The 12,237-nt window shown below is 40.4% G+C and overlaps 1 protein-coding gene across 5 annotated transcripts in view; it reads left to right on the top strand.

The window, feature by feature from the left end:
- The window catches only part of cuedc1b (CUE domain containing 1b), a 44,233-nt gene that overhangs the window by 22,539 nt on the left and 9,457 nt on the right, over positions 1-12,237 (top strand). For all 5 annotated transcript variants that reach the window (XR_015851480.1, XR_015851479.1, XR_015851478.1 and 2 more), the window contains 5 exons: positions 7,011-7,269; positions 9,549-9,614; positions 10,277-10,354; positions 10,428-10,515; positions 11,556-11,614. Coding sequence is in view for 2 of the 5 variants with exons in the window: in XM_088345153.1 (XP_088201279.1) it covers positions 7,011-7,269; positions 9,549-9,614; positions 10,277-10,354; positions 10,428-10,515; positions 11,556-11,614 (550 nt within the window). In the remaining 3 variants the exon portion in view is untranslated. The remainder of the gene's footprint in view (positions 1-7,010; positions 7,270-9,548; positions 9,615-10,276; positions 10,355-10,427; positions 10,516-11,555; positions 11,615-12,237) is intronic.

Genomic DNA, 12,237 nt, shown 5'->3' with positions numbered 1-12,237 from the left:
ACTGATGGTCCTAAGATCCCAAACAGATCCTTCACCAGTGAAGCTGGAAACGGATCAAGCAGGCACGTAGTTTGTTTGGCCCTACTGACCATCTGTGTTAGATTATCAAGGGACAAATCATTGAAACTGGAGAATGTTTCTGAACAACCACTGACACAGTCCATACCTAGCACCTCCACATCTTTGATATAGGAGGAGGAAACAGAGCGTTCTTTTAAAATTTCATTCCTGATTAGTTGAATCTTTTTATCAAAAAATTCCATAATGTCATTAGCAGAATAAGTGCAACCATTTGGGTTAAGTTGTTGTCTGGTAAGTTTCGCCACTGTGTCAAACAAAAATTTCGGATTATTCTTATGTTCAACAATAATTTTAGAGAAATACGAAGCTTTAGCTGAGGCAAGAGCTACTTTATATTTCAGCAAACTGTCACACCAGGCCAGTCGAAAAACCTCCAGCTTAGTAGTGCGCCATTTTCGTTCAATTTTTCTGCAACTTTGTTTGAGTAACCTAGTTTCTTCAGTAAACCAAGGTGTATTCTTCTTGGGTCGGAATTTATACTTTAGGGGCGCCACAGAATCAAGAACATTTACCAAAGCAGTATTGAAGTTGTTTGTAAGTGAGTCAACAGACCCAGTGAACGAAGGGAAGGCTGCAGTTACCGTAGGTAATAATTCTTTTAAGGCTAACACCGTTTTAGGGCGGATATTGCGACTGCTAAAGCCTAAATTTTCCTTATCACATTAAACAGCACCTCACATTTAACAAAATAGTGATCAGAGATGGCATTAGGATACGGTAACACTAACATTTGAGGCTACTACGCCACGGGTCAGGACAAGATCTAGAGTGTTCCCATCTTTATGAGTGGGCACATCAACTATTTGATTGAAACCAAATGTATCAAACAGTGACTTAAATGCAATTGCAAGTGAATTTGATGCGGAGTTTATGTGAACATTAAAATCACCAATAATTACAACATTGTCCGCACAAGTTACTAAGTCTGTTAACAGTTCCGAAAATTCTTCCCAAAAATTTGAGTATGGTCCAGGTGGGCGATACACAACAACTAAATAAATTGGTGTTGATATTAAGGACCTCATAACAAGTGCTTCAAACGTTTTAAAACTAGTAGGGGTATTAGAAGTAAATTTCAACCTATCTTCCGATATAAGAGCAACACCTCCACCTTTTTTGCATGGTCGTGCCAAGTGCGAACTCACAAAGTTAGGGGGAGAAGCCTCATTTAACACTACAAACTCATTTGGTTTTAACCAGGTCTCACAAAGGCCAATAAGGTTAAGATTGTGTTCATTAATAAGGTCATTGACAAGTAGAGCTTTGGAGGCTAGTGATCTAATATTAAGAAGGCCAAGCTTCAGCACTGTGGACTGAGCTGAAACCTTTCGCGAGTTTTGAACCTTAATGGCAACCTTAGTGGTAACCACCACAGGATTAGACTGCCGGTCCCGGGTCTTGTGCCTTGCATGACGGCAGATGCGGCCCGAATTCCATACCACAGGAATATTGTTGACAGGTGAAGTAGCAGGATGACTATTGGTAGAAAATAATGTTATTTCTTCTCCCTCCTCACCTAACAAGGGAGAAACAGAGGTAAGAAGCACAGAAGAAGATGCTATAGAAGAGTATAAATCAGGGTGTATGGTGCAGTCAGTAGAACGCTCTAAACTACAAAAACTATGTGAATTGCATGAATCTAGCATAGCGCTAGTTAGCTCTAGCATTACAGACTCCACACCCATGGTAACAGGTTCACTAATCACCTGTGACCTGGCCTGCACTAGTGTACCCTGTCATGGAAGGCTTAAACAGTAATCTATATTTTTAGAAAGAGTGAGAGCACCTTCCCAGTTAGGGTGAAGGCCGTCTCTCCTCAGCAGGTCAGGTCGGCCCCAGAAAGCAGGCCAGTTATCCACAAACCTAAATCCCTTCTGATTGCAAAAACTTGCCAGCCACCGGTTTAGCGAGACTAGTCTGCTAAACCTCTCATCATTGCCTCTCGCAGGCAAGGGGCCAGAGACAATTACTCGATGCCGACTCATCTTTCTGGCGAGATTACAGGTCCTAGCAATATTTTTCTTTGTAATCTCAGATTGTCTCATTCTAGTATCATTAGAGCCGACGTGAATGACTATATCAGTGTAGCTAGCCCTGTCCTGGTGTCTAGGTTTGCTCGTCAGCTCCCTCAAATTAGCGTCAATGTCGGGTGCTTTGGCCCCAGAAATACACATAACCGTGGCTGGGGTGCTAAGCTTTATGTTACGGGTGATGGAGTCACCTATAACTAGAGTGCGGGAGCCAGTAGACCGGGGTGGAGTGGGACTAGCTAGGGGGCTGAACTTGTTATGCGTCTGAATTGGCTCACCGCGATTAGCATGCCGTTTAGGGCTAGTGCTAACCGGAGAACAATACAATAATAAAGCAAAAGGAATACAATATACAAATACCCAATGTGACGTGCTAATACCCACTGTAGCGTGTTGTATAGAATATTTAAATAGTGCTACATAAAATACACACTGCAATAAAAGTACGGTAATATGCAATGTAGGGATCACACCCAGGTATTTGTAGGTCAGGACAAATTTTACACCTTCTCCTTTGATGGTTACAGGAACCGGGTGAGTTTTAGTTCTCCTGAAGTCCACCACCATCTCCCTGGTCTTGGTGGCGTTCAGGTGCAGGTGGTTTGCGTCGCTCTATTGGACAAAGTCCTGAATCAATGTCCATACTCCTCCTCCTGCCCACTTCTGATACATCCCACGATCGCAGTGTCGTCGGCAAACTTTTGCACATGGCAGGACTCAGAGTTGTACTTAAAGTCCGATGTATATTGAGTGAATAGGAACGGAGAGAGCACGGCCCCTGCGGAGATCCTGTGCTGCTAACCACAGTGTCCGATGTACAGCCCCCGTTTCACATACTAGGGTCTGCCTGTCAGGTAGTCCGTAATCCATTCTACAAGGTGTGAGCTAACTCCCATCTGTCAGTTTCCTACTCAGTAGCAGAGGCTGTATGGTATTGAAGGCACTGGAGAAGTCCAAAAATGTAATCCTCACAGCCCGCTTAGCCCTATCCAGGTGAAAGAGGGATCGGTGTAGCATGAAGACTATAGCATCCTCCACTCCCACCTTCTCCTGGAAAACAAATTGCTGAGGGTCGATGGCGTGACAGACCTGTTGCCTCAGGTGTTGCAGCAGCAACCGCTCCATGGTTTTCATCACATGTGATGTCAGGGCGACCGGCCTGAAGTCGTTGAGTTCCTCAGGTCTTGATTTATTTGGGACTGGGATGATGCAGGATGTTTTCTACAGCTTAGGGACCCTCCCCTGTTCAAGGCTCAGGTTGAAGATGCGCTGTAGAAGGTCTCCCAGCTCTAACGCACAGGCCTTCAGCAGTCGGGGGGATACTCCATCTGGACCAGCAGCCTCCTCAGCTCTCCACACACCTGGGCTGCAGTTATCTTGAGTGGTATACATTGTCTTTGAGGAAACCCCACAGATAAAAATCTGGGGGGTTAAGATCTGGTGAGTACGGGGCTCATTCCACATCGCATATTCTGCTTATGAGTCTCTCTTCAAACCTCTGCCTCAACCAAGCAATAGTTTTGTTGGCTGTATGAGGTGTGGCCCCGTCTTGCTGAAACCATTGTGAAGCTCTCACAACCCCTCTCCGGCGTCCCAACAATGCACAGTACTTGTTCAGAACGGCTATGTAGCGCTCCTTGTTGACTGTCTGGGATCGGCCGTCATCATCCTCGAACCAAAAAGGCCCGATGCATACATGTTAAGTTTCAGAAATAGGAAATCGGGAGATTTTTTTTCCGACGCGATTATTATTATTATTATTAATTTTTCAATCTACTTTATTGTTATTTTATGTTTACGTGTGATTATTACAATGTTTAATTATTCCAAATTTCCTGGTGTTCTTTAACATAGCCATACGTGGCACTTTGCTCTTTCTCTCCTAAATTTGGCTAAGGCAGGGGTCGGCAACCTATGACACACGTGCCAGCAGTGGCACGCGAGGGGTTAACCAGTGGCACGCGAGCAAACGGCAAAATAGTACAGATTTTTTTTTAAAGCGCATTTGCCTGAAATTTATACATTTTCAGTTGCGCACCGTGTAATTTATAAGCTTTACTTGAAAAGCGCTATATAAATGCAGACCATTTATGTTAACGCACCTTGGTGTGTCAGCGTGTTTTCGCGCGGCGCCGCGCAAAGGAGAGCTCCGTGTCTTAAACGCACGCGCGCGATAAATTAACAAATCATGACGGCTCCACGAGCGAAAACATCTCGTTCTTTCCAGCCAGCGTGGAAAACCATTGACTGATGGCGAATATTTTAAAGATACGTGTGTGTGTGCGCGAACTCGTACGCGTAAGCGCGCGCGTGCCTTCTGCATTGTTGTTTTTATGTTTTGATATTTTCTGCAAAAATATATCATTGATGAATGGTATGTTAGCTGTCCATAGCACTTGTTTTTTTGATTGTAGTTCATTTTCGATGAAGAATGGTTGATTCTGGTTAATTCTTGTGGTTAAAAAAAAATGAAGTCATGGATGGCTACAGGCCTTTCCACATGTTGTTCACATTTATATTTTAGTTTATTGATGAACAAGAATAATGGAAGAAAAATTGGTCAGTTATACCAGTGTTTTTCAACCAGTGTGCCAGGGCACGCTAGTGTGCCGTGAGACCTTGTCTAGTGTGCCGCTGGAATTTTATCTTTCAAAAAAAATCAGGCCATTATTCAGTATTTTTGCACTCTTCAGACGAGGAACTGTAATAGTCATCCATATCAGTACGTGGCAGTAGATTTTTATATACTTTTTATGTACTAATTATCTGCTCTTGAGGTAGCACAGTACATTTAATAATTTAATCTGTTTAACAAAGCGGTTTAAGATTGCACTGTAAAAAATAAAAACGTAAAGCACATAATTCTTTTTTATTTTAAGTATTATTTTTTTCTTTTTATATAGTAATTATCTGCTTATGAGGTGGTGCAGTAAGATATTTGACATAACTTCATTTTCAAACATTTTCAACGGTGTGCCTCGGAACTTTTTTATTAATAAAAGTGTACCTTGGTTTGAAAGGGCTTGAAAAACACTGAGTTATAAAATTAAAATGTCTATTCATGTTCTATATTTGGATTGGTGTAAAATGACAGCTCTGTTGGATGTAAAAAAAAATGTTGTGCGAGTCATTGATCCTGGTGTGGCACACTGATTTACAAGGAAATTTGAAAGTGGCACTCCGCACCAAGGTCTCCCAGCTCCAACGCACAGGCTGACCCCTGGGCTAAGGCTTTGTCCTTTTTTGTTGTTAGACAGTTGATATTCAGTGACACCATGGTGATATCATACTGCATTGTTTATATATATATATATATGAGATATGGATCCCTTCACTGCAACCAAACAAACATAAACAAGAACAATTTGAAAAACATCAAGACAAAAACAAGGCCCCCAAGAAAACTTGGCCCAAAGTTCCCATGGGCCTCTTTTCCCTGTTGGTGGGAGTGGGGGATAACCTACCACTAAAGAGAAGGGCCCGCTTAGTAATTACAAATTGACCCAAATGTGGTTCCCTGATCTTACCCAGAGTCGTACAATTTTTAACCCAAATTGACCTGTTTTGAACCATTTACAATGAATGAGAAGTATAGCATATTTCTGGAAAGGGTTGGAGCCATAGTAATATAAATAAACTATTCAATAATATGTGTGCGCGGATCCGGGTTCTGCTTGTTGGTGTTTGAAAATGTATTTCCTTCTCTTTCAAAAGTTCCGTAATCTCTGAGTAGGATTTGCGTTCTCAGCACTTCGGTTGAATAGTCATGGTCAAAGAAATTCAGCCTCCCTTCAATTTGTATTATCTTTTTCCATGCTTTTGTAAGAACGCCTTCTTTGTTCTCGTATAAGAGGAAATTGACAACGATTGACCTCAGGGTGCGCTGCGGAGTCGTCGTTTCACCAGTTCGAGCACTGACTCATTTTCGTGTTCCACCACACCATAAATTCTTAAATTGCATCGACGACCATGTCCTTCAACTTCACTCAGCTCGTCTTTCAGTTTTTCTCTCTGTTTCAACAGCAAAAGGGTGGCTTCCTTCGCGTCACAATGACACTCTTCCAGCTGAGCGGGTCGCGTCTGTGCTTCGGCCATATCCTTGCTCTGCTCGGGAATTTCTTCTGGGTCTTGCTTTAACTTCTGTTAATTTCTTCCACGAATTGAACAAATTCTCTCCCCATCTCCTTTTGGAATTCATTTTTGAAAGTTTATTTCATTTTTCTGATTGCGGATTTCTTTAGTAATACTGGTGAATTTCGCGAGCATCAGGTGTTGTAGATCTTCGCCGACCCCATTGTCACCTGCCGACATGCCATCTTCGAATTCGTCTTATCTTCAGTCTCTGTACATATAGTTCTCGTCTTCAAACCTTTCCTACCTCGAGCCCCGCTCATTTTCTTGTTTTTTTACGATTCAAGTTCAAATATCCTCGTAGTTTTGAGGGCAATTACCCGGTTGACTTGTGAGCTCATCGTCTATGCTGTTGTCGCGTCACAGAAGCGGAAATAAATTGGGAAAATTAACACCCGCATCCCACAGGAACAGACACATTTTTCTCTTATTGATTTGGCTATTCTTTATTTTTCTTTTTTTTTCTTTGAGTAATGGCAATCTCAAAGTCCTTTTTGACACTGTAGCATCGCTTACAAGGTAACAGACTATCGCAGATAGTTGGACCCACTCGACCCACTCTTATGACTTAATGGTCTTCTTTACTAAGAAGATTCAATGCATACAGGAAGAAATTGCTAAAGACATTATTAATACAACACATATTAAAGGGCTGAAATCTACAGATGCACGACAGGTTGGACTATCACTATCACACACTTGCATGTATTTTTAAAACAGCCGTGAAGCGAGTCATCAAACTAACCTACTGCCTTTTTTGTACCTCAGAGTAATCCAGCAAATCTCTCCCAATTTGGATCATCACCACCCTCATCTTCTATATCTTTAATTCACTGGAAAGACCAGCCAACATTTCAGTCTGAAGCGGTTGGGACAAGTAGTGGTCCTTGTCACGCAGCAGTGACGGAGCAAGACAAGAAACTGAAGCAGTATTTGGACGACGAGCGCATTGCACTTTTTCTACAAAATGAAGAGTTCATGATAGAGCTGCAGCGAAACAGGGAGTTTGTTGTCGCTTTAGAGAGAGGTATTGTTTTTGACAGATATCTCACATATAATACTTACATTTTAGCAAAGCAGGTTAGCGCCTTACATGGCTGCACGGCCGCTATTGGGAAATGTGAAGCACATTGTAAAGTCTTGACTTGAAAAGCGCCATATAAATGCAGATCATTTCATTTCATTTTTGAATGTTTAAAGGGGCAGTGTGTTATTTGATCTAGTTGTCGCTGTCATATATACAGTGGCTTGCAAAACTATTTGGCCCCCTTGAACTTTGACCTTTTGCCACATTTCATACTTCAAACATAAAGATATAAAATTCTAATTTCTTGTGAAGCATCAAAAACAAGTGTGACACAATCATTTAGTGGAACACACTTAATTGGATATTTTAAACTTTTTTAACAAATAAAAAACGAAAAAGTTGGGTGTGCAAAATTATTCAGCCCATTTGAGTTAATACTTTGTAGCACTTTCTTTTGCTGCGATTACAGCTGCAAGTCGCCAGGGCACGCTGTGTGCTGTAAGCCCTTGTCTGGAATTTTTCCCCAAAATCAGGCAATTATTCAGTATTTTTGCACTCTTTAGACGAGGAACTGAAGAGTTCTCTCTTTTAATACTTCATGTTTTCTTACTGTCTATCAGTTTTGCACATCGAGAAACTGATATTTTTGCCCATTCCTCCTTGCAAAACAGCTCGAGCTCAGTGAGGTTGGGTGAGGTTTGTGAACAGCAGTTTTCAGTTCTTTCCACAGATTCTCACTTGGATTGAGGTCTGGACTTTGACTTGGCCATTCTAACACCTTTATATGTTTTTTGGTGAACCGTTTCATTGTAACTTTTGCTTTATGTTTTGGATCATTGTCTTGTTGGAAGACAAATCTCCGTCCCTGTCTCAGGTCTTTTGCTGACTCCATCAGGTTGTCTTCCAAAATGGTCCTGTATTTGGCTCCATCCATCTTCCCATCAATTTTAACCATCTTCCCTGTCCCTGCTGAAAAAAGCAGGCCCAAACCATGATGCTGCCACCACCATGTTTGACTGTGGGGGTGGTGTCTTGAGGGTGATGAGCTGTGCTGCTTATACGCCACACATAACATCTTGCATTGTTGTTAAAAAGTTCAATTTTGGTCTCATCTGACCAGAGCACCTTCTTTCGCATGTTTGGTGTGTCTCCCAGGTGGCTTGTGGCAAACTTTAAACAACACTATTTATGAATATCTTTAAGAAATGGATTCCTTCTTGCCGCTCTTCCATAAAGGCCAGATTTGTGTAGCATACGACTCAATGTTGTCCTGTGGACAGGTTCTCTCACCTCAGCCGTAGACCACTGCAGTTCATCCATAGTGATCATGGGCCTCTTGGCTGCATCTCTGATCAGTTTTCTCCTTGTATGAGCTGAAAGTCGAAAAGCCCGATCTTGGTAGATTTGCAGTGGTCGGATACTCCTTCCGTTTCAATATTATTGCTTGCACAGTGCTCCTTGGGAAATCTTTTTGTATCCAAATCTAGCTTTAAACTTCTCCGCAACAGTATCTCGAACCTGCCTTGTGTGTTCCTCGTTTTTTATGATGCTCTCTGCGCTTTAAACAGACCTCTGAGACTGTAACAGTACAGGTGTATTTATACAGAGACTTGATTACACACGGATGGATTTCTTTTATCATCGTTAATCATTTAGATTAACATTGAATCATTCAGATATCCTCACTGAACTTCTGGAGAGAGTTTGCTGCACTAAATGTAAAGGGGCTGAATAATTTTGCACACCCACTTTTTAATTGATTTGTTAAAAAAGTTAAAAATATCCATTAAAGTGTGTTCCACTTGGTGATTGTGTCCCACTTATTGCTGATGCTTCCAGAATAAATTACAGTTTTACATCTTTGTTTGAAGTCTGAAATGTGGCAAAAGGTCACTAAGTTCAAGGTTGCCAAATAGTTTCGCAAACCACTGTATATACATTTTTATTTAGGCGGGGTCACGACTGAAATCTTCATTATAGTTTCACATAATTAACACAAGTTGAAAATGTGCTTTAAAAAAGTGCTTCCAGGTGCATGGAGATTTCCTAATTTCACAGTACTCAAGGCACCATGTCCTTGTTCAGTGGATAAAAAGCAACTACTTGTTAAGTATGTACCTGAAAGACATTTCCAACTTAAATTTGAACTTGCAATCTTTGAGACATCTGAACCACCTGTGCAATTCAGCCCACAATATGTTGTGTTATGTGCTATAGCTGATCCCTTTTTTTGTTCTTAACACCAAAGACCCTAACTGATGTCTACTTCTTATTTTTAGATCGCTTGAAATATGAATCGAAGATATCCAAGTGCAGCCATTTATCAAATTTGGAGAATTGCACAGGTAGATATAGTTATTTTATAAGCTATCATTCCATCAATCAAACATGACTGCATTACAATATGACCACAGTGACTTGTTAATTGCTTTACATCAGGGGTCTCCAACATTTTTCTACTTATTAGTGTGAAGGGGCACTCAGTTTGATATACATTTCTAATATGATAACTTGTACTACTTTCTATGTTGTTGCTATGATAATACCAGGTTACTGATTGAAAGTAGAAGAGACAGAAAAAATCTAGAAAGTGAGAAAGAAAGGAAGCTAAAAAAACAGAATTAGAGAAAGAATAGGGACAAAGATAGAGAAAACAAAAACGGATAGGAGGGAGCGGAAAAAAAAGAGTAATTTAGAAAAAAGACAAAGGCAGTGAGTGACAGGGAAAGAAAAGGAGAAAGAGTGTAAAAGAGAAAGAGCTGAAGATAGAAAAGGGAATATGAGAGATTCGTAGAAAGCAGGGTTAATTTGAGTCAAACACACACACAAGTTACTAGAAAATCAGAAATGATCCCTGCGCTGGGAGCAATTTTAAAACCAGTTCGCGGGGACCTCAGCTATCCTCAGAGGGCACCTGGGCGCCCGCAGGTACCAGGTTGTAGACCCCTGCCTTTACTTGTACACCTGGACAATTCCAGTAAGTGCTGCTTTTGTATTGGTGTCATAGAGTCATACTCTGCAACTTCATCAGAGGCGGTTTCAGAAGATGCGGTCTTTCGAGACAAACTCAAACATATGGGCAAAAGTAAGGTTCTCTCTTTTAATACTTGATGTTTCCTATTGAATGAACATTTGACCAAAGGAACATCCTTTTTTAGCTACAAGGAAGAAGCTTTTTGAAATCGCCAAAACGTTTTCAGAAAAGAGGAGAAGGTCAAAAAGAAGAACACTTCTCGGGCATCATTCGTATCCTGAGTTCTGTCACAAGTTTGATTTTGCGGTGGTTTAAAGTTGAGGATGATTGTTACTCTTTCATGTGACAAATTGAAGATTACACTTAAATTTGTAAAAAAAAAAAAAAAGACTGGACCAGGGGTCTCCAACCCATTTCAAGCATCGAGCTACTTTTTGTTAGTAATTAGCGCAAAAGAGCACCCAGTTCAAAATATACATACCGGAGCCATATCCCCCTAGTGGGAGGTGGCTAGAGTCAAGAACACATTCAAAATAAATTTCTAAAATAGAAACATGACTAGATGGATTGCTATATTGCTAAAAAGCTATCTAGATAGTTAGCTAGAAAGTTGAACACGTAAAAAAAACTAAAGTAAAGCTAGATAGACGGCTAAAAGAGTAAAACTACATCTAAATAGCCAGATAGAAAGCTAAATACAAAGCTAGAAAGAAAGGAGGCCAAAGTTTTGCTTGATAGCTAGGAAAAAAAAGGTAGTGTTAGCTAGGTACCTAAAAGGGTAGCACGATAGTTTGCTACATGCTAAAAAGGTAGCTAGATAGCTAGCTTAAAAAGACTTGCACATTATTTGCTCGTTTGCTTTATATAAGACATACATTGGAATTTATTTTATTGTATTTCTTGTGAAATAAATCAATAAAAAGTTGAATAACTACATTTGTCTAGCACACGAAAAAATTCTAATTTTACTCTTAATTAATTGCTTGAAATATTTATCAATACTTGAATATATTTTATTTTTTTTCCTTGAAGCACATGAACTGGAATTTATTTATTTTAATTTTTTAAATAACAACTTAGCATGTCATTATGTTGTTACTATAGTATTACCATGTACATTAATAAAATAAGATAAAAAAGACTCGGTCAACCAATAAAAAAATCTTTTTACTAGAAAATCACAATGACCCAGCACCTTACGGGACCTCTGATGTTGAACATGCGGCCTTCGAGGTCTGGGTTCCTCACCTCTGCTTCTTTGTAAGGAATAACTGTATGGAACAACCGTAATTTTCTTACATATCCATATCAGATTGGACTTTGCACATTCCACAGTTAATCTCCTGGACGATGTGGGAGGAAACCCATGTGGTAAGACATTGATTTGTTTGTGAAGTGTCTCATCTGTTAGCATATAGTCTTACCCCAAATACTGTGTAATGTTGATTCAACCCCTTAACGTTCCACCTGCGGGCCGTCAGGTTGTTGATAAACAAAGTCGTGTAACCAGTCACTAAAATTTGTCGTGCCAAATATCATTGGAAAGCTTAAACTCTTGGGATGCAAGATATAATCATCATTTCAAAATATAGTCATCACAGAAACAGGCCTAACATTTTTAAACAATATATCAAAAAACTACAGAGGTAGCGCAACTCACTAATAATGTCAGCACATGAGATGAGATGATTCTCTGCAAACATGGACTTGCTACATCAAGGACTGTCCAGTGAATTCAACTGTGTAAAATATTTATTTCCACACGCACAATAATGCCAACAGATATGATGGACACATAGGTTAGCCAATGAAATTCTGGAAAGAACTATTTTATCTATCTATCTATACCCTGGTCACATCCCTCGAGAGGGGTGTGACTGACAGCAAGACAAACACATACACAAAAACCAAAAAAAAGAAAGTAGCTAAAAACAAAACATTTTCTCACTGGGTTACGTCTGCCGCATCATACAGGTGCCCTGCCCATCCCTTTG

The sequence above is a fragment of the Urocampus carinirostris genome, chromosome 10, assembly GCF_059441175.1.
Source record: "Urocampus carinirostris isolate Australia breed hairy pipefish chromosome 10, RoL_Ucar_1.0, whole genome shotgun sequence".
NCBI classification, from domain to species: domain Eukaryota; kingdom Metazoa; phylum Chordata; class Actinopteri; order Syngnathiformes; family Syngnathidae; genus Urocampus; species Urocampus carinirostris.
Note: the sequence above shows the minus strand (reverse complement) of the source record. Positions and strands in the feature narration are given on the sequence as shown.